Source organism: Lynx rufus, unplaced genomic scaffold (assembly GCF_022079265.1).
Source record: "Lynx rufus isolate CCGP_SWC_20201006 ecotype Redwood Valley unplaced genomic scaffold, mLynRuf1.p SCAF_16, whole genome shotgun sequence".
Classification (NCBI taxonomy): domain Eukaryota; kingdom Metazoa; phylum Chordata; class Mammalia; order Carnivora; family Felidae; genus Lynx; species Lynx rufus.
The window spans coordinates 5,624,436-5,649,044 of record NW_025814830.1 but is presented as its reverse complement, the minus strand read 5'-3'; the positions used below and the strand labels follow the sequence as shown (position 1 = coordinate 5,649,044).

General features: G+C 60.6%; 2 protein-coding genes and 1 long non-coding RNA gene across 4 annotated transcripts in view; 2 read left to right on the top strand and 1 right to left on the bottom strand.

The window, feature by feature from the left end:
- BICRA (BRD4 interacting chromatin remodeling complex associated protein) overlaps positions 1–1,698 on the top strand; it is a 79,791-nt gene extending 78,093 nt beyond the window's left edge. The window contains 1 exon segment of the mRNA XM_047077741.1: positions 2–1,698. Coding sequence (XP_046933697.1) covers positions 2–658 — 657 coding nt within the window. The 3' untranslated portion in view covers positions 659–1,698.
- A 4,431-nt stretch (positions 1,699–6,129) lies between these two features.
- On the top strand, positions 6,130–23,968 carry EHD2 (EH domain containing 2). The gene is made up of 6 exons (XM_047077740.1): positions 6,130–6,232; positions 8,257–8,721; positions 9,702–9,799; positions 14,168–14,580; positions 18,957–19,121; positions 22,113–23,968. The coding sequence occupies exons 2-6, from the start codon at positions 8,318–8,320 to the stop codon at positions 22,662–22,664; spliced, it is 1,632 nt and encodes a 543-aa protein (XP_046933696.1). The 5' UTR covers positions 6,130–6,232; positions 8,257–8,317; the 3' UTR covers positions 22,665–23,968.
- Positions 13,117–16,208, bottom strand: LOC124510966 (uncharacterized). Of its 2 annotated transcripts, XR_006961784.1 has the most exons (5): positions 15,279–16,208; positions 14,982–15,183; positions 14,797–14,897; positions 14,162–14,699; positions 13,117–13,855 (listed from the first exon to the last, which is right to left on the bottom strand). It is a non-coding gene; the product is annotated as an uncharacterized LOC124510966 (long non-coding RNA). The 2 variants fall into 2 exon arrangements; XR_006961785.1 differs by lacking the exon at positions 14,797–14,897 and having other exon boundaries at positions 15,010–15,183.
- Positions 23,969–24,609: the final 641 nt, after the last annotated feature.

Genomic DNA, 24,609 nt, shown 5'->3' with positions numbered 1-24,609 from the left:
CCCGCCGCCGCCGCCGGCCACCGGCCAGATGAACGGCACGGTGGACCACCCACCGCCGGCGGCCACCGACCGCAAGCCGGCGGCGGCCCTGGCCCCGCACTGCCCGCGGCTGCCCCTGCGGAAGACGTATCGCGAGAACGTGGAGGCCCCGGGCAGCGCGGCGGGGGAGGGGGCCGGGGCCGGCAGAGCCCGGGGCGGCAGCCCGGCGCCGCCGCCGCCGCCGCCGCCCGCCAAAGTGGACGAGGCCACCAGCGGGCTCATCCGCGAGCTGGCCGCGGTGGAGGACGAGCTGTACCAGCGCATGCTGAAGGGGGCCCCGCCGGAGCCCGCGGCCAGCGGCGGGCAGGGCAGCGGCAGCCGGGATCCCGCCTGGGAGGCGCCTCCCGCCAAGCGGCGCAAGTCCGAGTCGCCCGACGTGGACCAGGCCAGCTTCTCCAGCGACAGCCCGCAGGACGACACGCTCACGGAGCACCTCCAGAGCGCCATCGACAGCATCCTGAACCTCCAGCAGGCCCCGGGTCGGACGCCTGCACCCCCGTACCCCCACGCCGCCCCGACGGCCGTCGCGCCCGCCTCCCCGTCGCCGCTGCACAGGCCCGAGGCCTACCCGCCCTCCAGTCACAACGGCGGCCTCGGCGCCAGGACGTTGAACAGATAACACCGGGCTGGTCTTCCCTTCCCCTGTCCCGCCTCCCCAGGTCCGCGCGGACGCCGGGGTGGGGGGCCCGGCCGGGCGTCTGACCTCAGCCTCCTGGGGGGGGGGGACACGAGCCGCCGGGGATCCCCCGACAGTTTTTCTTGCCTAAGTTATTTGAGTCACAAAGGCCCCCTCCCCCACTTCCCGCGCCAGCCGGGCTTGTTGGGTGTGGGGTCGGGGGACTTCGGGGAGGGGGCTGTGATGTAAAATGCCCCCCCCCGCCAAAGGTGGGGGCCATCCCGGTGTTTCGTCATTTCCTATTTCTTCCCGCTTCCTGCCACGCTCTGCCCCACCGTCGGGGGGTGGGGGTGCGGGGCACGTGTGCGTTTGCCGGGGATGCAGGTACCCTGGTTGCTCCCCACGCGTGTCCCCGGACTGGGCTCGTCCGCGTGGCTTCACAGACCCCCGCGCCGAGGGCGCTCAAAGCTGGGGGGGGGAGGCTGGGGGAGGGGGGTCCCTGCCAGCCTCGCTCAGCCCCTCTCTCTCTCTCTCTCGCTCTCTAGCGCCCCCCACAGGCTGTAAGAAGAACCACAGGGCAGGGCGGGCGTCAGCCAGCGTTGGGGGGGGGGGGGGCCCTCTCGCAGGGCTGTGCCCGCGGGCGCCGTGTCACATCCGCGTGTGCGCGTCCAGCTCCGTGTCCTGTGTCCCCCCCCCCCCGTGTGTGTGCTCGAGTGAGCAAGAGAGAGAGAGATTTCGAACCCTCCCGTCCCTCGACTTAAAATCCGAGCACCTCCCAAACAGGAAACCGGGGTCTCCCTCCCAGCTCTCCACCCCTCCCCCCACCCCCACCCCCACCCCCACCCCCACCCCAGCCAGTCTTCCCAATGTTCTTCCTGCCGCCAGCCACCCGCGCCAGATTTTGAAATCTCGGACACAGAACTAGTACTGTAAGATAAATTTTTTTGTACTGTATTTATTGTGTATAACGATTTTTTTAAAGGAGAATTCTGTACATTTAGAACTCTTGTAAATTAAAAAACTGATCCTTTTTTTAAAACTGTACCGACTCCGCCTCGGCCCCATTGCTTTTTGGTCTTTGTTGGGGGGCGGGGGGAGTGGTTTGAAGTCTAGGGGGTGGGTCCGGACCTGAGCCGGGAAGGGGATCGCGAGGGCTCGATTGCACGTATATTTGCTGAACGCCTGTGGGGTGCCTGTTCTAGGCACAGGGGTGCGGGCGGCCGAGCAGGGCCGAGACAGAAGCCCCTACCTGGGGGAGAAGCGGAGAAGGCCGACGGAAAGCAGTTAAACCAAACACGGGTGGTTCTTACCGTTCCCCCCATAAAGTTCCGTGGTCTCCGCGAAGGCCGAATCCGCGAATACTGAAGTGCCCCTCCTGGAGGAAACAGGAGGTTAGCTTCCTACCAACGATCAGTCACAACATTTTCCTAAGCGGCTGGATACGTGTATTTCTGTAAAGCCGTGTTGTTCGTATATGTCGTTGATCCGTCCGCATCGGGCTCCTGGCCAACAGCGCTGTGACTCAGGCCTGAACGAAGCTTCTCTGACACCCGGCAGGTCTGCGTAAGGCACATCCCGGCCTTCTGGCGCTTAGGGACGCCGGACAGCCCTGCACCAGGGCACCTTCCACCGCGACGTCGCCGACGAAAACCCAAAAACGTGAAAACATGGCACCAAACAACTTGAAAAGGACCCCTGTCGGGACGAGAGCCGACACCAGAGGGCGGGGCGTTGGCTTTGCTCAACCTTCGCCGGAAACCACGCGTGCTGGACGACTCCCGTGTTTTGCCGGTCCGCGTCTGTCTGCGAGTTTTGGGGGTGGGGGGGGTACCAGTAAATTTTAACAAGCGGATGACGTCACAGACAGGGCATCCGGAAACAATGAGGATCGCCTGTAAATGCGTGCAGCGTCAGAGGAAGAACAGTCGAGCGGCGCGTGCTAGGGTCCTGGGGCCACCATAACACCAAGCACCACAAATTGAGTGGCTTCAAAGAGCAGACGTTTGTTCTTTCCCGTTCTGGAGGCTGGATGTCTCACGCCAAGGCGCCGGCAGCACCACGGTGTGGGGGTCGTAACTTGACCTTCCGGCTGACGGTTCTCCCAGGTGTTCTAGCCTTGGGGCTAACCAGCCCCGGTGTCTCCTAAAAGGAGACCGTAACCATATCGGAAGACGGCCAACCCTTCCCCAGTGTGGCCTCGTCTTCACTTGCTTACATCTGCAAAGATCCTGTCTCCCAATAAGGTCACATTCACAGGTGCTGGGGGCGGGGACATCGGCACAGCTTCCGGGGGGGGGGGGGGGGACACAATTCCTAAGACGGGGTAGAGGAATGGACAAGGCTGGTCCGGTCCTAGGACGCCTTTGTGTGAATGAGAAAACGGCGCCCCTTTCTTCTGGGCACTGAGGTTCTGTTTTGTTTTGTGTTTGTGTTTGTTTTAATTAATTGATTGATTTTGAGAGAGAAGTAGGAGGGGAGGGGCAGGAAAAGAGGGAGAGAGAATGCCAAGCCGGGTCCGTGCTGTCCGCGCAGAGCCCCCACAACGGCTGGAACTCACAAACTGAGTTCATGGCCTCGGCCCCAAATCAAGAGGTGGAGGCTTAACGGACTGAGCCACCCAGGAGGTGCCCCCTGGGCACTGAGTTTTGAAGAGCAGACGGTGAGCTGGACTCCAGCCCCCGCTCGCCCATTGGGTGAGTGCTTTGTGCAGTGGGCAACCTGTGGAACTGCACGTTAAGACCCTCAGGATCGGTGGGAAAGGAAAACTCCTTTGAGGAGGGGATATCTGAACAGAGGCATACATGAAATGGTGGAGGGAGCCACAGTGAGATCTTGGGGGGAAAGCACCCAAGGCAGAAAGGCTCTGAGGCCGGAACACGCCTGGAGGGTTAACAGACTTGCAAGGAGGCCGGCCCACGTGGCTGGAATCTTGGAGGGTGGGAGAGGGAGGGAGGAAAGGAGACGTGAGATCCGAGGGAACCCAGCGGGGCCTATGGTGTAGAACCCTGTGCTTCATGGCGATGATTTTGCCGAGCCAGGGGGAGCCAAGGCCAAGGTCCTAAGCAGAGGGCTGTGAGCGGACTTGGGATTCCTGGACGCCCTCTGGCGGCCGTGGAGGGAACAGATGGGGCGACCGCAGAAACGGAGCCCAGCCCGCAGGCCCAGGTGCCCACGGCGCGTCTGGACCAGGGTGATGCGCCCAGTTTCTCCTCAGGCCCTTGGGGGTGTTTGTGGCGGGGGAAGCGGGTATGTGGGGGTCTCAGGAAAGAGAGACGACCCCCTCTCCCCCCCCCCCCCCACTGCTAGCTGTCTACTTCCCCACGTGCGAAATAAAGCACCGAAGAACACGGTTCTTAACATCCTTGGAACCCTGCACGCTCCGGGCTGCGCCAAAAAAGTTTGGGGGCGATTTCCGCGGAAATTCTGGAAGGTTGGCTGCATGCGGCCCGATCGGGGATGATTAACGTTTCTGGAACACTTCAAGGGCACTGTTTCAAGTCCTTCCCCCCGGGATATTTTATTTAGGCCTCCCAGAAGCCCCAGTGTGGGGATTGATAGCCCCAGCTCACGGGTGAAGAAACTGAGGCCCCGAGGGGTGCAGGAGATGGCAGGCTGGGCCGCACACCAGGCGTTCTGGCTGCAAGCCCACGATCTTGGCCTCTGCACACCCAGCTTCCCCGGGGAGCTGGGGGGGGGGGGTGGGCAGCAAGGCCTTCCCAAGAGGACCGTGCCGGAACCAGAGCCCCCCACCCGCGGGGGGAGGAGATCAAAACTGATCTCAGCTCCTGCAAAGTTAGCCCCCCGGGGACCACACTTCACTTGCTCCCAGATCCCAGAAGGAGCAGAAGCGGCTCGGTGGGTGCCTGTGGCGTCTCCTTTTCCACAGCTGAAGCATCTGGAAAAAGACAGAGGCCCAGAACACCTCCCTCGGGGTCCAAGACGCCCCAAAGCTCATCACTAACTCCCAGCCTTGCTGGCCTCCTTCTCCAACTGTTGTTGTTTTTAATGTAATTGTGGTAAAACATGCATAATGTGAAATTTACCAGTTTAACAGTTTCCGGGTTTTTTCTTTTCTTTTCTTTTCTTTTTTACCGTGTATTTATTTTTGAGAGACACAGCGTGAGCAGGGGAGGGGCAGAGAGAAAGGGAGACACAGAATCCGAAGCAGGCTCTGAGCTGTCAGCCCAGAGCCCGACACGGGGCTCGAACTCAGAGAGTTGTGAGATCATGCCCTGAGCCGAAATCAAGAGTCAGTGGCTCCACGGACTGAGCCCCCCCCGGGCGCCGCACTCTGTGCTTTTTGCTCTCACTTCTCTGGGACTCGACGGTCTCATCTGTCAAATGGGGCTGGCAATACCCACTCCTCCCAGGAAATGCTCGGGAATAGTGAAAGATTAACTCAACAAACGTTTCCTGAGTCCGTGTGGTGTTTCGGGCCCTGTGCTAACCTGGGGACACGGCAGGAGGCCACCCGGCGGGAAATCCCTGGCGCCTGTGTTCTTGCCAGGGAGACAGCGACTTAAGCAGGGAAATGCAGAATGTGCAGAGTGGGAGTAAGAGCCGTGGAGAAGATAAAGCAATGATAATGCATTCAACAGGGAGCCCAGGGAGGGCTTCTCTGAGGAGGGGACATCTGAGCACAGATACGAATGAGGGGAGGGAGCGAGCTGTCAGCATCCCTGCGGGGAGAGCGTTTCAAGTGGTGGGGAAAGCAAGTGCAAAGGCCCTGAGGTGAGAGGGCCGTCGGTGTGTTTGAGGAGCACCGAAGAAGCCAGTGTGGCAGGAGCAGAGTGAGGGGGGGGGCGGTGAGGGAGGGAGGTGAGGGCAGAGGGAAGGGGCAGATCGCGAAGGGCGCTGGTAAATTGTAGGCAAACTATGACCCGTTGTATATAACACTGTGAATTCCTGATTATAAAAAGGTCCGACGAATACAGACGTTTACAAAGTATTCAACGTTCAGTGGTTAAAAGAGAAGGGTTAAGGAATTATCAAGTGGGTATGTTTTATTTGTTTTTGAGGGAGGGAGAGAGAGAGAGCGCGCGCAAGCGGGGCAGGGGTAAGGAGGGGGGGGGGACAGGGGATCCGAAGCGGGCTCTGCACGGACAGCAGCCAGCCCCATGCGGGGCTCGAACTCACAAACCGTGAGATCACGACCTGCGCCGAGGGGGAGGCTCACCCGACCGAGCCACCCACGTGGCCCGCTGCTGTCGTTGTTGTTGGTCGTATTAATACTAGTATTCCCACATGAAGAGGAGGGACAGACCCGGGCGTGAGTGGCCCGGCGTCGGAGGCGGAACGGATTTTGAGCCCAGGGTCAGAAGTCCCGCTCTGACACCCGAGAAGCCGCCCGGCCATTCCCCCACCAGGGGGCGCCAGAGGCCGGGCTCCCGGTTTGGGGAGGGGGGGGGCGCCTGGTCCCGCCCCCCCCCGCCCCTCCCTTCTCTCCTCCCCGCTCCGGGCCCCACCCGGCTCAGACGGCTCCGGACGGGACCTCGAGCACAGGCCGCTCCCCGGGCGCCTCGGATCCCCGCGGGACCCCCCCGTCCAGCCCGGTGCCGCCGCCTGCGCGCCCCATCGGTGAGTGGCCCCCGACCGCAGCTGTCGCTTCCCAGCTCCCGCCCACGGAGCCTAGGAGCCTGACCTGGCCCCGGATGATTCCCCTGCTGCCCTAAGACCCTCCGCGCTCCCCGGTGTGTGTAACAGTGGCCTCGATGTCCCCAGTGCCACCCCTCCAAGAAACCTGGTCTCCCCGACTCCCTTCAGCTCCCTCCTTCCAGTCTGTAACAGTGCCCCCTGCCCTCCTTACCCTTCCCGGTCGTGCTCAGTGTCCCCCACTCCCAACTCGCCTCCCCACCCTCTCAGCCAGAAGAGATCCCCTCCTTAGGATCTCCCTCTAGTGCCCTCACCCACTCCTCCCACTCGAGAGCTCCTCTCCTGCTTCTCCAACCCATGGCCTGTCCAGCCACCCCCAAATTGTCCCTCAGACCCCTCCCTGCCTGGGACACCGCCCAGGGCCCCCTCCCTCTGCCAACATCCCAGTTCCTGCCTCTCCTTTACCTCTCTGGCACTCTTTCCCTTTCTCTTTTCCTGTTTATTTATTGATCTCTTCTCCTTTGCGTATCATTGTGATTTTATGGATTTTAACATTTTTGATGGACAGTTACTTTTGATGCTCAAATCGGCCCATCTTTGGCCAGTGGGGGCTCCTTCAGGCTGGCCCCTGTGTCCCCGTGCCACACCTTTGACACCCTGTGCCCCATCTTTGAGCACCTTCCCAGTACCTGACGCAGCTTCACTGATCCTTCCCTTGCCCCAGCCCTGGAAACAGCCATTTCTCCAAGGAGCCCTGTTTTTCGTGGTTTGGTTTTGTCTTGTTTTGCTTCGTTTTGCTTTTTAATGGCAAATGGTATCTGGAGACTCCAATCTGACCCAAAGCTGGTCCTGTGAAAAGATCAGTAAAATTATAAGCATCTACTGAGACTGATTGAGGAAAAAAAAGAAAGAAGAAAAAAGACACACAAATGACTGATATCCGGCACGAAAGAGGGGGCAGCACTACAGATCCTACAGAGAATGAAAAGATAGTAAGGGAATATAGAGAACACAGTCTGGGTGCTGGGGGTGCTTGTTGCTGCTGGGTCGGTGATTCTGTCCTCCTGAGTTCTTAGACTTATGAGCGCAGGCTCTGAGGTCAGGTTGCCGGGAGTCCCAGACCGCGCACTTTCTAAGCAAGTGATTTGGGGCAAGTTACTGCTGTCTTCGCGAGCGAGCCCGCTTTGTGAGTCAGAAATGTGGGGATAACAACAGCCCCATCTCACAATGTTGTTATGAAGATGAAACGAGTTAGAGCAGTGTCTGGAATGCAGTGATCGTAAATGTTATTATTCTTGTGATCCCCTGAGGTCTCTTGTACCTGAGTGCACCCTGGCAACTCCTCAGCCTTAGTTGCCACCCCTCCTGTGTCCAGCAACCTCCTCCACGTGTCTCCCAGCTCCCAGCCTTGGCACACACCATCCTCTCCGCCCGTTTTGCACCGTATCCTTGTTTTCCATGGAAGCGAGCAGCTCAACCGTCAGCTCAGCCAGAGTTTACCGACCCTGTGGTCAGTTCGCTGTGTCCCCCCCCCCCTCTGCTGCCACTGCCCGGCATTTCCCAGGCATCACTGACTGCTTGGTGCCACGTCCTCCCCTCAATGGGGACTCTGAGTGGGTACGGGCCAGTCTCAGTCCTGTTTCTGGATTCATAGCTCCTGACCCATGGTTTCAGTGAAAATGTGTGAATTGATGGAAGGGAGGGAAGGGAGGAAGGAAAGAATGAACAGCGGGTGGAGGAATACATTTCTTCCAGGCAGCTTCTGCAGCCTTCCCTTTGTCCATACCTCGGTCCCCATCCAATCCTGCTTCCACTGGTAACCTCGTTCTCTTCCTCCTGCCTCCTCCGTGAACCATCACGTCCTGCCCTCCACCATCAGTGCTCTCTGCTGCTCCCCCTCTCCCCATCTCCCACCCTCCTCCACCCACTCCACCTTCCGGCCCCCTTCCCCCTCCTCCCCCTCCACCAGGCAGCCCCCCCCCCATCAACACCCTTTCCTCTTCCCGCAGGCCACTCCCCCCGGCCCTGCACGGCTCCCTCGGCAAGCCCAGTGGGCAGTGCTCGGCCACCATGTTCAGCTGGCTAAAGCGGAGCGGGGCGCGGGGCCAGCAGCCCGAGGCCATCCGCACGGTGACCTCATCGCTCAAGGAGCTGTACCGCACCAAACTGCTGCCCCTTGAGGAACACTATCGATTCGGGGCCTTCCACTCGCCGGCCCTGGAGGACGCCGATTTCGACGGCAAGCCCATGGTGCTGGTGGCCGGGCAGTACAGCACGGGCAAGACCAGCTTCATCCAGTACCTGCTGGAACAGGAGGTGCCGGGCTCCCGCGTGGGGCCCGAGCCGACCACCGACTGCTTCGTGGCCGTCATGCACGGGGACACGGAGGGCACCGTGCCGGGCAACGCCCTCGTGGTTGACCCGGACAAGCCATTCCGCAAGCTCAACCCTTTTGGGAACACCTTCCTCAATAGGTAGGCACTTTGAGACGCAGGGGGGCAACTTCCTGTCCCCGGCGCCTCCGTCCCTGCCCTGCACGCGTTGCTTTCTTTTCAGCCCCAATTCCCTTCTCTCTTCCAGATCCTCCCCGCTTCCTGCCTCTGCTCTTCCCTCTAGGTCCCATGGAACCAGCTTGCCTGGGTCCGACTCCTTTCTAGCTGGGCGGCTCTGGGCAAATGACTTAACCTCTCTGTACCTCTCTTAGCCTCATCTGGGACATGGGGATAACCACGGTCCCCGCTCACACACGAGGTGCTTAGAACAGTACCTGGCACAAAGTAAGTGCTCAGTGAACGTCAGCTCTGATTTCTTTTGTTTTTTTAATTTTTTACTGTTTGTTCTCGAGAGGGAGGGAGAGAGTGGGCGTGTGAACAGGGGAGGGTCAGAGAGAGGGGGAGACACAGAATCCGGAGCGGGCGCCAGGCTCCGAGCCGGCAGCACAGAGCCCGACGCGGGCCTCGAACCCACAGACCGTGAGCTCACGACCTGAGCCGAAGTCGGACGCTCAACCGACTGAGCCACCCAGGCGCCCCTGATTTTTCTTTTTTTTTTTTCTTTTTTTTTTTAAATTTTTTTTTCAACGTTTATTTATTTTTGGGACAGAGAGAGACAGAACACGAACAGGGGAGGGGCAGAGAGAGAGGGAGACACAGAATCGGAAACAGGCTCCAGGCTCTGAGCCATCAGCCCAGAGCCTGATGCGGGGCTCGAACTCACGGACTGCGAGATCGTGACCTGGCTGAAGTCGGACGCTTAACCGACTGTGCCACCCAGGCGCCCCTCTTTTTTTTTTTCTTAAGTGTTATTTATTCTCTGTCCTGATCTTCCTTTTCTCTTTCGAGATTCTTCCTGCCCTCTGCCTCATTCACCCTCTGTGGAGCCCTCGTCTGCCTTCTTCTGTGGCCTCTCCTCCTGCCTCTCCCCGCATTGACCCCTGCCTCCCCCTCTGCCTCAGGTTCATGTGTGCCCAGCTGCCCAACCAGGTCCTGGAGAGCATTAGTATCATCGACACCCCGGGCATCCTGTCAGGCACCAAACAGAGAGTGAGCCGTGGTGAGTGGGGCCGGACGGCTGAGCCTGAGGGAGGAGGCGGCCCGGCCTCTGCTGGGACATGGGCCCGCGTCAGCTGGCCCCAGCCGCCGGGCAGCAGAAGGGAGCCCATGGGAGGCTGCGATTCCTCCGTGTCTCCGCACGTTGAGGGCACCGGGGAGGCGTGTGCGTGAACACGGGGGGAGCAGGGTGCAGCCCGTGTCTGGGCTGGTCGGGAGGATGGAGAGGGAGAGATCGAGAGAGACAGAGGGAGATACGCCAAGTCAGAGACAAAGATCTGAGCGTCCGGCAGCCTTACCGAGAGGCAGGAGGCCCAGAGAGGAGGCAGAGGCCGGGCAGGGAGGCCCTGGGCGTGCCCCCCCCCGCCCCCCCGCCCCCAGGCACGCTCCTGGCTTCTACGTCTGGGCCGCAGATGGGGCTGAGCAGGGGTTGGGAGGGGGAATCTGGGCGCCGGCCAAGGCCCGGCCTGGAATTTATAAACAGCTGTGCAGGGGGAGCAGCGGGGGGTGAATTCCAGCGGGGGCCCCGGGGGAGCCGGCCCCCCACCCCAGCCCAGCCAGCTCAGCCTCTGCGCCCCCTCGCCAGCCCCCCCACAGTTGCTGTCCCGCGCCCGCCTGGCCTCAGGGGCCCGGGACTGGGGCGAAGGAGGCCGCCTTGTGGGGCAGAGGGGACGGGAGGCTGGGCTGCGGGGCAGGGCGAGGGCGAGGAGGGTCACGGCGGCCCTGGCCGCTGCCCAGCGGGCGCGCGTCCCCTTGGGAAAGAGGCAGGGGGCAGCTGCAGAACCGAGCAGAGGGCGGGCTGGCAGCCAGCCTGAGGGGGGAGGCAAGAGGCTGGGCTGAGGGTTCCCGGGGCGCTGCCTCCTGGGGCTGGGCCTGGGAGAGAGGGAGGGGTGCCGGGTGGGGGCTGAAGGGAGAGAGTAGGGGTCTCCTTCCCTGGCAGGGTGGGTAGAGGAAGAGGAGGTCTGTCTGTGTGTGGGGGGGGGGGGGGCGGGTCTGGGAGTCTGTGCCTCTGATTGTAGCTGGATGTGACTTCGTGGGGCGCATCGGCGGGAAGCGTGTATATAATATCCGGGGACACACGTGTGTGACCGTAGCATCGTGGAGACTCTGGTGGGGGGTTCGAATCCGGGCTCTGATATTTGTAATTGTTTTTAAGTTTATTTACTTATTTTGGAGAGAGAGAGAGAGAGAGAGAGCGCGCGCACGAGCGGGGGAGGGGCAGAGAGAGCGGGAGAGAGACAGAATCCCAAGCGGCCTGGGTACCTGTGAGCGCGGAGCCTGATGGCGGGGCTCGAACCCCCGAACCTTGAGATCATGACCCGAGCTGAAACCAAGAGCCTGCCGCTCCGTCGACTGAGCCACCCGGGCGCCCCGGGGCTTTGCAGGTTTTAGCCCGTGCCCTCGGGGCAAGCCACTTAACCGCTCCCTGCGTCAATCTCCCCATCTGTAAAATGGGAATGATAACAGTATCGGCCTCCCTAGGCTGCACAGGGGGTTAAAATTAAGGGTCAGACCCTGCCAGGAACTTCGGTGTGTGCACACAGTAGGCGCCGTGGGCGTGCTGAGCACGGTGTACCTGCGTTGAGGGCCACAGCCGGCCGGACACCCCCGGGTGCTCTCTGCCACGTCTCTTGTTCCCACGCTGACTCAGTCTCCCTCCCTCCCTCCCGCCCCGCATGAGACACACTTTCCAAATCCTAGCCTGTGTGTGTGTGTGTGTGTGTGTGTGTAGCCACTGGGGACGGAGGGAGCCCCAGACGCCGTCCCTCTGGTTACCCGGCCCTTCCTCCCCCACAACAGTGTCGCCCCCCCCCCCACCCGGTCCAGTCCCCAGGGGCCACAGGGGACCTGCTTCCTCCTTGGAGCGCCCAACACCAGCCCCTCGGGGGAGCATAGGGACCCGTGCGGGCTCCTGCTCTGTGCCCCCTCCCTGCGTGTCCTGAGTAAATCCCATCACCTCTCCGTGCCTCAGTTTCCTCCTCTGGAACATGGGGATCATAGGAGTGTCTGTCTCCCGAGGTTGTTTTGAAGACTCAAGGAGTCGAATCAGGGGGAGGATGAAGTGACGTCAGGGGAGTCCGCGGCGGGCTCCCTGCTCCTCCAGTTAACTCCTTCCTCGTCCCCCGGGTCGCCGTTAGGTCCCCTCCTCCGAGAAGCCCTCTCTGACCACCCCCCCCCCAGTCTGGGTCAGGTGCTCGCCGCTGGGCTCCCCCAGCCCATCCTGACCACTCTGGGCCTGTCCTCGGTAGACCATGAACCCGATGAGAACAGGACTGGCACTGCCCTGGGGTGGTTCCTAAATGACACACCCACGACGTCCTGTGTGCGTCGCAACTAAGACTCCTCGAGCACTTGCCATGTTCCCAGGCTGTTGGTTTTTTTTTTTTTTTTTTTTTACCCATTTAATCGAGGTGTAGTTTACATGCCTGAAGCTACTTCTTTGAAACAGGCACAGTTTTAGGCTCTTATTTTTAATTAAAAAAAAATTGTAACATTTATTTTTGGGAGAGAGAGAGAGACAGAGCACAAGCAGGGGAGGGGTAGAAAAAGACGGAGACACTGAAGGAGGCTTCAGGCTCTGAACTGTCAGCACGGGGCCCGACGCGGGGCTCGAACCCACAGATCACGACCTGAGTCGAAGTCGGACGCTTAACCGACTGAACCACCCAGGTGCCCCTTGATTTTTTTATTTTTTTTTAATTTTTTGAAAATTTATTTTAATTTAAAAAAGGTTTTTTTTTTAATGTTTATTTATTGTTGAGACAGAGACAGAGTGTGAACAGGGGTGGGGCAGAGAGAGAGGGAGACACAGAATCCGAAGCAGGCTCCGGGCTCTGAGCTGTCGGCACAGAGCCCGACGCGGGGCTCGAACCCACGAACCGCGAGACCATGACCTGATCTGAAGTCGGACGCTTAACCGACTGAGCCACCCAGGTGCCCCTTGATTTTCTATTTTTTAAAAGATTTATTTTTTTATTTAGAGAGCGAGTGTGCACAAGCAGGGGAAGGGCAGAGAGAGAGAGAGAGAGAGAGAGAGAATCCGAAGCAGGCTCCGCAATGTCAGCACAGAGCCCCAAGCGGGACCCGATCTCACGAACCATAAGATCATTACCTGAGCTGAATTCAAGAGTCGGACACTTAACTGACTGAACCACCCAGGTGCCCCCCCTTTTTTTTTAAGAGAGAGAGAGAGACAGTGAGGGAGGGGCAGAGGGAGAGAGAGAGAGAAAGAGAGAGAGAAATCAGCACGGGAGCCCAAACTGGAGCTTGATCCCATGACCCTGGGCTCATGACCTGAGCCCAGATCAAGAATCAGATGCTCAACGGACTGAGCCCCCCGGGCGCCCCTTCGGCTCTTTATGTATATTGGCTCGTTTCTATTCCCTTGTCCTCACCGCAGTCCGACAGGTTATGTTCCGTCACGACTTCCATTTTACAGAAGAGGACACGCAAGTTCAGAGAGGTTTCCTACTCGCTTAAGGTCACACAGCTGGGGGTGGGGTGGGGGGGCAGAGTCGGGATTCAAACCCAGGTCTTCCTGGCTGCCACGTCAGGGGGTTGCCAACACTCCTCGCTGCTCTCCTGAGCATCGCCGTTTGAGTGAACAAGCGAGCAGCAGAAGCGTGAACAGTGTGAAAGAAACGAGTGAATGGGGAAGGAAGGAAGGAAGGAAGGAAGGAAGGAAGGAAGGAAGGAAGGAATACAGGAACCAGTTGTCGAGCCAGATACTCCACGAAAGGCACTTGTCTCTGTGGCATCCCTGGTGCCCAGGATAGAGCCTGGCACACAGAAGAGCTGTAAATACTGTTTACATTACAGAGATGTAAATACTGTTAAATAAACTCAAAATATTTACCATCTGTTCTAGCAAAAGCATATAGCCAGAGCCAACGTGAACTCTTCGGTGGCTGGATTGTGGGGAGATCCAGAAGTCCGAGGACGGGGCTGGGGTGATGGTGGCACTTGGGAGACTCGCGGAGGGGCGGGGGGTGTCATAGAAGCACGGAGAGTCTGTTAAGAAACACTTCAGTATTTTGACAACCTATACGTCTGGATCGGCCTAAGGAATGAATGAAAAGGGGGTAGGTGATCAGTCCTCTGTAGCCAGATGGCCCGAGGGGCTGGGGGCTGGGGTCAGAGTGATGGAGAAATTCTGGGGGCTGGGGGGGGGGCCAGAGGAGCGGGATGCACTTGGGGGCCTGGGCGGTTTCTCAGAGAAGGGTTTTTGAAAGTCAACAACCCGAACGTCCGTACAGTCCGCTATCAATCCAAAGGTGCGGATGCTTCAGAAAGGCTGGAGGGCAGGGGAGGAGGTTGGGGGGGGGGGTGGCTGACCTCTGCCCTTCGCGCCCCTTGTGCTCCGTACCCCCAGGCTACGACTTCCCGGCGGTGCTGCGCTGGTTCGCGGAGCGCGTGGACCTCATCATCCTACTCTTCGACGCGCACAAGCTGGAGATCTCGGACGAGTTCTCGGAGGCCATCGGCGCCCTCCGGGGCCACGAGGACAAGATCCGCGTGGTGCTCAACAAGGCGGACATGGTGGAGACCCAGCAGCTGATGCGCGTCTACGGGGCGCTCATGTGGGCGCTGGGCAAGGTGGTGGGCACGCCCGAGGTGCTGCGCGTCTACATCGGCTCCTTCTGGTCCCAGCCCCTCCTGGTGCCCGACAACCGGCGCCTCTTCGAGTTGGAGGAGCAGGATCTGTTCCGGGACATCCAGGGCCTGCCGCGCCACGCCGCCCTGCGCAAGCTCAACGACCTGGTGAAGAGGGCCCGGCTGGTGCGGGTGAGCCGCGCTGCGGGGGGACTGGGGGGGAGCGGTGGCCGGAGGCGGGGACGGCCCGTCCGGTCCTCTTGGCTGCCAGTCGCCGACTTCTCGGCTCTCCGATTGGTTAGTTCTCTGGTCTAACAGATTCCTCCAGGCTGGGTCATTGTGGCACAAGTGGCGTGGCCCTCCCCCCCCCCCCCGCACCCCCTAGTGGTCCACAGCCTCTCCACCCACCTCCACGCTGCTTTTCCTCTCCGCCCTCCTCTTGCGCTCCCTTCCCGTCATTCGTTGCACTTCACGCGGTCCTCCTGGCTCTGACCTCAGGGCCTTTGCACCTACCGTTCTCGGTAGGTTACTCGGTAGGTAGCCCGTTACCGGGCTCTGGAAAGCCCCCCCCCCACTCCTCGCCCCTCTCCTACCTGGCCGTCCGCTTGGCGCACTCCTCACCTCCAACGAGACTTTGCTTAACCTGCTCAGGAAAGCTGCCTTGCCCGCCCTCCGTTTTTAGAACTCTCCCGCGCCCGTCTTGCTTGAAGCCTTGCTGTAGTTTTCTTCACGGCGGTCATGACTGCCTTGCGTTCTGCGTACTTTGGAGTTTCTGGGTTCACTGCCTGCCTCCGCCTGCATTTAAGCCCCACAGAACCAGAGATGTCTGAATTTGTTCACCGCCGTGTCCCCGGCGCCTGGAACAGAGTTGGTGCTCAGTCAATACTTACTGAACAGAGGGCATTTGAACAGACACTCTTCTTCAACCACACCCCCCTGTGCCTGGCCCTGTGTTGGGCGGTACTGAGGATCCGGAGCAGTTCAGGGGAGGAGACAGCCCCAGCCCCAGACAGTGATGACGCAGCGCCGCGTGGACAGGGCTACCCGTCCTGGGGAGCTGGGGGGGAGGGGGGAGCAGGGGCAGGGGGCTTCTTGGAGGAGCCGGCGTCTGAGCTGCAAACCAGAGGGTGAGGAGGGGAATTCTAGATAGTGGGACCAGCGGGTGCCTGGACCGGAGATCAGCACATGGCCAGTTCAAGAGAGAGGCAAGATGGCAGTGTTGCACCCGGTGTAGACAGCGCAAGGAACTGAATCCGAGGCTGGGGAGGTGGGTGGGAGTCAGACCACCCAGGGCTGTGGCCTAGAAGCTGCGCGGCGTCCTGGCAAAGTTGGGCGGGGGGGTTGCCGGGGAGCCATGGAAGGGTTCGGAGCACAGGAGGGACGGAGTCCTACTCGGGCTACCTTCTAGCGGGTGGATTCAAGGGCCGTGAGACTGGGGCCAGAGACCAGGAAGGAGGCTGGGGACCGAGGAACGGGGAGGAGGCTGGATCAGAACAGGGCCTCGGGGAGGGGGAGGAGAGCACTGGTTTGAGAGCGATCTGGGAGGCCAAATGGAACATTCTTAGGGGAGGCTGCCAGGGAGGAGGTGGGGCAGGCAGGAAGCTGGGCAGGCAGGGAGGCCTGGAAGGTTGTGAGAGGTGGAGAGCCCGAGGTGGTGGTTTCAGGAGCAGCACAGAGGGGGTGAGTCAGGGCCCCCACCCCCACCCCCACCCCAGGAATCCTCCTTGGGAGGGCGTGGCCCAGCGGGTGCCTCCAAGCCTTCGGGATCCACCTTTCTCTCCTCCCCCATCCGGGCCCTGGACTGGCTCTGTGTCCCCGTCCCTGCCTCCTCTCTCTGTCCGTCCCTCCCCCCGCCCTCGTTCTAGCTCTCCCTCTCCGTCCTCCTCCGCCCCTCTCTCGGTCCCCGCTCTGCCTCGCCCTCCTGCCCCACGGACCCCTGCCCCCGGGGCCCCTCGGGGAAGCGGACGACGGGACAGCGGCGGGGAGCCGGGGCCCGGGACCGTGGGACAGAGGGGCGGGGTCGGGCCGGACACCTGGTGCCCCCGCCAGGCGGGGGGGCGGCTCCGGAAACCCGGACAAACCCCGGAGCCCGGGACCCGCGCCCCGGCCCAGCCCGCCCTCCCACCTTATCTCTTCCTGGCACCTTCCCCCGCTTCCTCTCTGGAAAAGCCATCAGCGCCCTCCCGCCTTGCCTCTTCTGGGTCCCCGAGGAGCCGCCCTCGGCCCCGCCCCCTCGCCCCCATTGGCCCGCCCTCGCCGGCCCCGCCCACCCGCTTGACCACACCCCCGCCCCGATGGGCCCCCTCGGACCTACGGCCCTCTCCTTCGCTTTCCTCCCGCGGAGCCGTCTGTGGCTCCCCAGTGCCGCTCACACAGGGTCCCTCAGTGACCGAGCCTCGCCAGCCCCGCCTCTACGCCGTGTCCCCCACTCCTTCCCCGTGTCCGATGCCGCCAGACTGGGTCCGGCCATCAGACGACAGCCCACACCATTCACCTCTCCACGCGCTTCCCCCCAACAGTACGGGGCCTTTCTGGACTCCGGGTAACTACCCCTCGGTGCCTCGGTTTCCCCGTCTGTATCGTATCGAGTCACCTGGCTCTGCCCTTTGGTGGAAGCGATCGCTGCTCGAAGGGGGCGAGTTCCCTGTTCTGATACTTGAGGCCGAGATCTTGGGAGGGTCTGATTCTAAAGGGCCCAAGGGGCCCTGAGCCTTCTTCCCAAGCTTCTCTGCGGCGACTCAGTGACGTTCGTTCGACAGACAGCCACCGAGCACCTACAACGTGCTTCCGCACTTTTCCAGGCCCCCCGGGGTTACAGCACCAGATGGGGTTACATCTGGATCAACCAGACGACGTTTGTTTTCTTGTAGAATCACGTCTCGGTGGGGAAGTGGACCTTAAACAAATGAGTCGATAGTAGCTTATGCGATAAGGACCGCGGAGGAAAATGAAGCAGAGGAAAGGAGATTGGTGAGGGACTGGTTTTAGGGAGGTCAGGGAGGGCCTCCCTGAGGAGGTGCTACTGAGCAGAGACCTGAATGAAGGAGGGAAAGAGTGGAGGTGTGGGGGAGGCCCTACCGGGCGGAGGGACCAGGAAGTGCAAAGGCCCTGGGGCAGGAACGGGCTTGAGCGAGGAGCCCAGGGTGGCTGGAGGAGACAGGGTGGTGGGGGTCATGAGGATTCAGAGCCAGCCAGGGGCCGCCAAAATTGTTAGCATTCTAAACCTATGATTCACGAAGAGAACTTGAAAACCAGTGTTCTCCGTTGAACAGTTGAGACCATCTCATGGCGGAGCATTTAAGCCCAGTTAAACGTGTCCCCTCCCGTCCCGGATCCCACCCATCAGCTCCCAGGGCATCTTCCCTGGAGGCAGCCCCCCCCGTGAGGAGTCACTTGTGTCTTTTTCCAGAGGTATTCTATTTTTTATTTAAGCATTTGCAGTTAATTACTGAGCTTCCTGTTAAAAACTGGGAATGTTCATTCCTCCGCCCTCCTTGTTTGTTTTTTGATAACTTACGAGATTGGAGATCAGAAGGTTCCCGAGTTCATTGCTTTCCTCCGCAACTATTTCTTGAGTGCTTTCTGTGCGCGTTGTGCCCGTGCTGGGGACAGAGGGAATAGATAAGGTCCCAGCCCTCCTGGAACTCACATTCTGATGGTAGGAGACAGAGTAAGCAAACCACCAGATAAGCAGAATAACGATAAGGTGCAATAAACATTGTGGGGGTGGGGGGGGGAAGTGAAGTTAGAAAAGAATTGGATGGTGGTAGTTGGGGCACCTGCTACTCATAAGATGGCCTCTGGGAGGAGGGTGGCATCGAAAGGAAGTTGAGGGACCCAGCTTGGGAGATCGGGGCAGAATTGCAGGCAGGGAGCGGCATGTGCAAAGGCCCTGTGGTCAGGGAAAGATGGGCATGCTGGTACAAGGAAGGCCGGTGAGGAAACTGACACGGTGAGTTGGTCAGGGGCGGGGAGAGGATGTCGGATGAAACACCAGCGGCCAAAATCATGGAGAGCCGTGGTTCTCAAAGCTTTCAGTCACAGGAGCTCATGACACTCTTAAAAATGACTGAGGGCCCCAAAGAGTTTGTAGGCACATGGGCTGCGTGGAGAAGGGATTGTAGGGGCAGGAGAAGCCGGGAGGCCAGGGGGATGCCTGCTGTGTCTCCGCGGGGGAGAGATGCCGACAGGTGCCATGGGGGCGGTGGCACCCGAGGTGGAGAGAAGCAGTGAAAGCAGAGGGGACGGACGCAGGAGGCAAGAGCTCGTGAATCGGAAGCTCTGGGGACGCCTGGGTGGCCTCGTCAGTTGAGCGTCCGACTCTCGATTTGGGTTCAGGTCATGATCTCACGGTGCGTGAGTTCGAGCCCCGCATCGGGCTCTGCGCCGGCAGCGTGGAGCCTGCTTGGGATTCTCTCTCCCTCTCTCCCTCTCTCTCTCTCTCTCTCTCTCTCTCTGCCCCTCCCGGCTCTCCCTCTCTCAAAATAAATAAATAATGTTAAAAAAATAAAGAAAGAAGCCGTAGGTCGGGGGCCCGGCGGGCTCAGGCAGGCACTCTCTTCCCGCAGGTACACGCGTACATCATCAGCTACTTGAAGAAGGAGATGCCTTCCGTGTTTGGCAAGGAGAACAAGAAGAAGCAGTTAATCCTCAAGTTGCCCGTCATCTTTGCGAAGATTCAGCTGGAGCATCACATATCGCCCGGTGACTTTCCCGACTGCCAGAAAATGCAGGTGGGAGGTCGCCCAGGAGCGGGGCAGAAGGGGGCAGCTTTTGGCTTCGGGGGTGGGGGCCTCGAAAACCGGAGGGATGGAAGGCAGGTTCCGGAGAACGCCTCCTGCGCGCGGTTCCGTAAGAGCGTGGTTTTGTGCGTTAGGACGAGACAAGAGAAAACCGCAAATAACTGGTGTAGTTAGGGTGGAAGTTGGCTTCTCTCCGTAAAGTCCTAGAAGGTGGCCCAGGGCTGGTTTGGTGCTTTACAGAGCCGGGGACCCTGTCCCCTTCTTAGTTGTCCTCCATGTCTGGCTTCCGGTTCCGAGAACCCCACATGGTACAGAATGGCTGTCGAAACTCCAGCCATTTCATCTGCATTCCAGTCAGCAAGAAGAGGTGAGGGAGAAGGGAGGGAAAGATAATGATACAGTCTCTCTCTCTCTCTCTTTTCTTTTTAAGATTTTATTTTTAAGTAGTCTCTGCACCCGGTGTGGGGCTTGACCTCAACCCCAAGAGCGATCAAGAGTCACATGCTGTATGGACTGAGCCAGCCAGGCACGCCTACGCTCTCTTTAAGGATTTTTTTCTAGAACAGTGCCATCCAATAGCACCTTCTACCATGTTGGAAATGTTCTACGTTGTGCCGTCCAATATGGTAGCTGCTGGCCCCATTGAAACGGAAAGTTTAGGTTTTATTTAATTTTAACTAATTTAACGTTTATTTATTTTTGGGACAGAGAGAGACAGCATGAGCGGGGGAGGGGCAGAGAGAGGGGGAGACACAGAATCGGAAACAGGCTCCAGGCTCTGAGCGATCAGCCCAGAGCCCGACGCGGGGCTCGAACTCACGGACCGCGAGATCGTGACCTGGCTGAAGTTGGACGCTTAACCGACTGAGCCACCCAGGCGCCCCTAATTTTAACTAATTTAATATTCTTTAATGTTTATTTTGAGAGAGAGCGAGAGAGAGCGGGGGAAGGGCAAAGAGGGAGGGAGGCACAGAATCTAAAGCAAGTGCCAGGCTGTCGGCACAGAGCCCAACGCGGGGCTCGAACTCACGCACCGCGAGGTCATGCCCTGAGTCGAAGTCGGGCGCTTCACCGACTGAGCCACCCAGGCGCCCCTAAATTTATTTCTTTGTTTTTTATTTATTTTGAGAGAGAGGGAGAGAGAGGGAGAGAGAATCCTAAGCAGGCTGTACGCTGTCTGAGCCACCCGTGCACACCCCCCCCCCCCACCCCGGGGCCCCTTAACTAGTTTAAATTTAAATAAGCAGAGGTAACTACCCTCTTTTGGAACAGGCGATTCTAGGGTCGTGGATGCAACGCGTGCTGGTATCCAATTGGCCAGAACCTAGTCATGTGACCACAGCTGGCTGCAAGCTGGGAAATGTAGTCTTTCCTCTAGGGGGCCTGCTGCCCAAGGGATGCCAGTAGTGAGGAAGAAGGGGCAAATGAATACTGGGGCTCCCCGGGCATGTCCAGGCCTAGGATTAACCAGCGTTGGGGAGATCCCTGGGTCCGGGTGCCGTGCCCTGGGGTGGATGATGAACTGCTGATGAACCTGGGGACAGAGGTCCGGGCTCAGGCCTGGAGGTGGGGACTAGCTCACACCGCCCCCTTCCCCTGGCCCGGCCCGGCCCGGAGCCTCCGTCTGGAGACTGCATTAGGCTGACACTCAAAGCCCGTGCCCTTTGGGTCTGAGACGTTTGCTCACCCGAGCCCCCTGAGGAATCGTGGTGCAGGACATTTCGTTCTGGCCGCTTGCAACCTCCGAGAGTCTGGGCAAGTCCCCTTTTCTGAGCCTCGGTTTCTTCCACTGGAAAATGGGCACGGTGACAGCGCTTATCTATTGCTGGGGGTGCGGAACCGGCCAGGGCTTGCAGCCCCCTGGGTACAGCGTGTGGCGGGGAGTTTGGGCTACATCGAGGTCTCGGCCGACCTCAGCGCTGCTGACATTGGGGGCCAGAGCGTTCGTGGTCGGGGGTGTCCCGTGCTTACTGCACGTCAGTAGCAACCCCCCACCCCCGCCCCCAGCTGTAACGATCAAAAACGTCTCTGGATCTTGCCAACTGTCCGCAGGGGAAGGGCAACGTCACCCCTGGCTGAGAACCAGAACCGCTGGGCTAGATGCACAGCAGCTGTTAGTTATGTTAGCATGTCTTGAACACCTTATCCAGATGAATCGACTCCCCAAATGAGGGGAGTGCTAATGTTAGGGTTCCGTTTTTACAAATCTGGAAACCGAGGCCCAGAGAGGTGGAGTCACTCGTCCGAGGACACGCAGCTCCTAAGGGGCAGAACCGGGTTGGAACCTGGGCCTCCTGGCCCTGGGGCCCGGGCCCCTACCCCTCTATGTCCAGATCAGCGGGCCTCTCCACCTTGGCTCCGGAAATGACGGTGGTGCCATGAAATGGATCGGTCTTTGCTGCACGACTCTCCTGGTGCAGGTGACTTCGAGCTACCACGTGGGAAGGAGCAGGACCGCAAATCCACCCCCACGGCTGCTGTAGCACACCCTGACTTCTTGGGGGAGGAGGGGGTCCCAGGACCTCCCAGCGATCTGGCCACCTCGGACCTAACCTCCGAACTTGGCAGCGAGTTTCTGAGAAGCGGGTTAACAGAGCCAACCGAGCAGTGGGAACTGAATTTTCTTAGCTTGCAGAACGGTGGGGGTGCTGGGTGGCTGCAGCTAGGGGTGCCACGGACGGTGGGCAGACCCAGGGGTGCGCTGAGTCATCGGAGGGGCCCCCCCAGCCCCCCTACCGTCCAGTGATTCTGGGGGTACGCCTGACACGGGGGGGGGAGGGCCTCCGGGACCGCGCTGCCCAAGTGTCTTCTGAGGGGTGATGCCCTAGTGGGACGCGTGGCACACGTATCTGAATTCTTATGCAGCATCCATTTGAGCTGCCCAAGTGTCCTGGTGACAGGTGGGGCTGGGGACCCGGGAGGATGATGTCCCCTGACTTCCCAGTATCGCCCCCCCCCCATTTCTCCCCTTCCCCCCGACAGGAGCTGCTGATGGCTCACGACTTCACCAAATTCCACTCGTTGAAGCCGAAGCTGCTGGAGGCCCTTGACGAGATGCTGACCCACGACATCGCTAAGCTCATGCCCCTGCTGCGGCAGGAGGAGCTGGAGAACACCGAGGTGGGCGTGCAGGGCGGCGCTTTCGAGGGCACCCACATGGGCCCGTTCGTGGAGCGGGGGCCCGATGAGGCCCTGGAGGACGGCGAGGAGGGCTCGGACGACGAGGCTGAGTGGGTGGTGACCAAGGACAAGTCCAAGTACGACGAGATCTTCTACAACCTGGTGCCGGCCGACGGCAAGCTGAGCGGCACCAAGGCCAAGACCTGGATGGTGGGCACCAAGCTCCCCAACTCGGTGCTGGGGCGCATCTGGAAGCTGAGCGACGTCGACCGGGACGGCATGCTGGATGACGAGGAGTTCGCCCTGGCCAGCCACCTCATCGAGGCCAAGCTGGAGGGCCACGGGCTGCCCACCAACCTGCCCCGTCGCCTGGTGCCGCCCTCCAAGCGCCGTCACAAGGGCTCTGCAGAGTGAGCCGGCCACTGCCTGCAGGCCCTCCCTCCCACTCGCCCTGCTGTGGCTCCCCAGCTCCAGCTGGCTGCACGCACGCCCCTGCCCCAGCCTGCCACACGCGCTGCCTGCCCACCCTCCCAGCCGTAAGGATGGGGGTCTCTCCACCCGCCACCGCCGGACCGTGGGGACCAGGGGAGGGGCAAGGCTTCCCTGCCCGGCCTTTGCACCGCTACCCTCGCCTACACTTAGGCACATCACACCGACCTTAACACACGCACACAGACACACACACAGAGGCATCGATTCGATGGTGGGCCATTCAAGTATTTATTGAGCACCTACTATGTTTGAAGGCACAGAGCTTCCTCCAGGCCCTGGGGGTTACAGCAGAGAGCAGAACACATGGATCTGCCCTCGGGGGGGGGGCTGACGTTCTCAGGACAGAGCACCTGCACTGTGACACAGACACACACGGGGCCCTAACCAGTCTGATCCCCGATTCTGGGCAGGAATCCTCGCCTCTCTCCATAGTTCCGTGGCCATTTGTTCGAAATAACCAAGGGAAAGTCCCCCTGGCCCCACTTCTTGACACCCAGACAAGGACAGCCACCCCCCCCATCATGTTCTCAGGCCTTGGGACCACGGGGAGCTCGGAGCGGGAGACCCAACCTCCTTCCTCAGACGGACCCCTCTTCAGCCCCTCCCCCCCGGTTCTAGCCACACCCCTTGCTTTAATAAGGATTCTTAGGCCACCGAAGAGCCCCTTGGATCCTGGCTTCACCCGTACCGTGCCCCCTTCGAGGTCTTTTTGCCCTCGGCCCACCTGCCCTGGTTTGAAAACTCAGCCTGCCCGCCCCCTCCCCCGAGCTCCCCGAGGCTGGTGGCCTGAATTTTAGGGTGACGGGGGGGGGGACTGCCCTCTCTGCCATCAGCCTGTATTTAAGTAGAGCCCCTACCAGATATAAAGGCCCCGGGGCTTTATTTTAGTCCCCGTTTCAAAGGGGGTGCGTGGGGGAGGGGGAGGGGCTCTTGGTGCTACAACCCTCCCTCCTCTTCCTTAAAAGGGCCGCTCCCTTCCCGCCTTCCCCCCCCCCACCTCCACCTTTCCGTGTCTTCACCTCAGACTAGTGCTTGGCCCTGGTGGGGGGACCCCACGGGAAAGATGAGGAAGGGTGACCTAGGTGGGGACGATGCCCCCCTCCAGGGTGCTCGCTGGGATCCCCCCCTCCCCATTGCCCGTCCCCCGCCCCATGCCTGGGAGGGGCCCGGGAACCGAACAGCAAACGGCGTCCCCACAGAGCGAATAAAGTCAAGGCTTCTTTCCACGTGGGAGTCAGGCTGTCTTGGGACGGGTTGTGTGTGGGGGGGAAGGGGGATCGCTCTCCCCCCACTCCGAGCCCGGGGGAAGGAGAGCCCTGGGTGGGACTTGAGCGGGGGGGGGGGTGGGGGTGTCCCCTCCAAGGTCTCAGGGGCGGGGCGGGGCGGGGCGGGAGGAGGCCCTGACTCAACTCAGCGGAGCCTGATGACTCAGGCCCCGGGCTGGGGGCCAGACCAACATATTTTCCGAAGAAAAGTGACTGTGGGGCCCTCCCTCCGGGACATCCCTCCCTCCCACCTCCCGCCGCGGGGGCCTGGGAACCAAGCCCCGGGGCGTGGGGCTGTGTGCGCGCGGGCTTGGGCACCTCCGCCCCTCCGCCCCGAGCGCCGGCGTGCAGAGCCTGGTACGCCCCTCGCGTCACGTAACGCCGGGGACACACGGGGTCCCGGAGGAGAGGCGGGGACGCTGCCCCCGAAGACCAGCCTGTGCGCGCGCGCGCTCACGCCCGGGGGACTTGGCTTTGGCTCCGCCGCAGACCCCGAGGGCTGAACCCCCGACACACGCCCAGACCACACCCACGGCGCCCGGGACACGCTGGCCGCGCGCTCCTCCCGCCCACGCGCGCTCGCCCCGCTTTCGCGGCCCCCC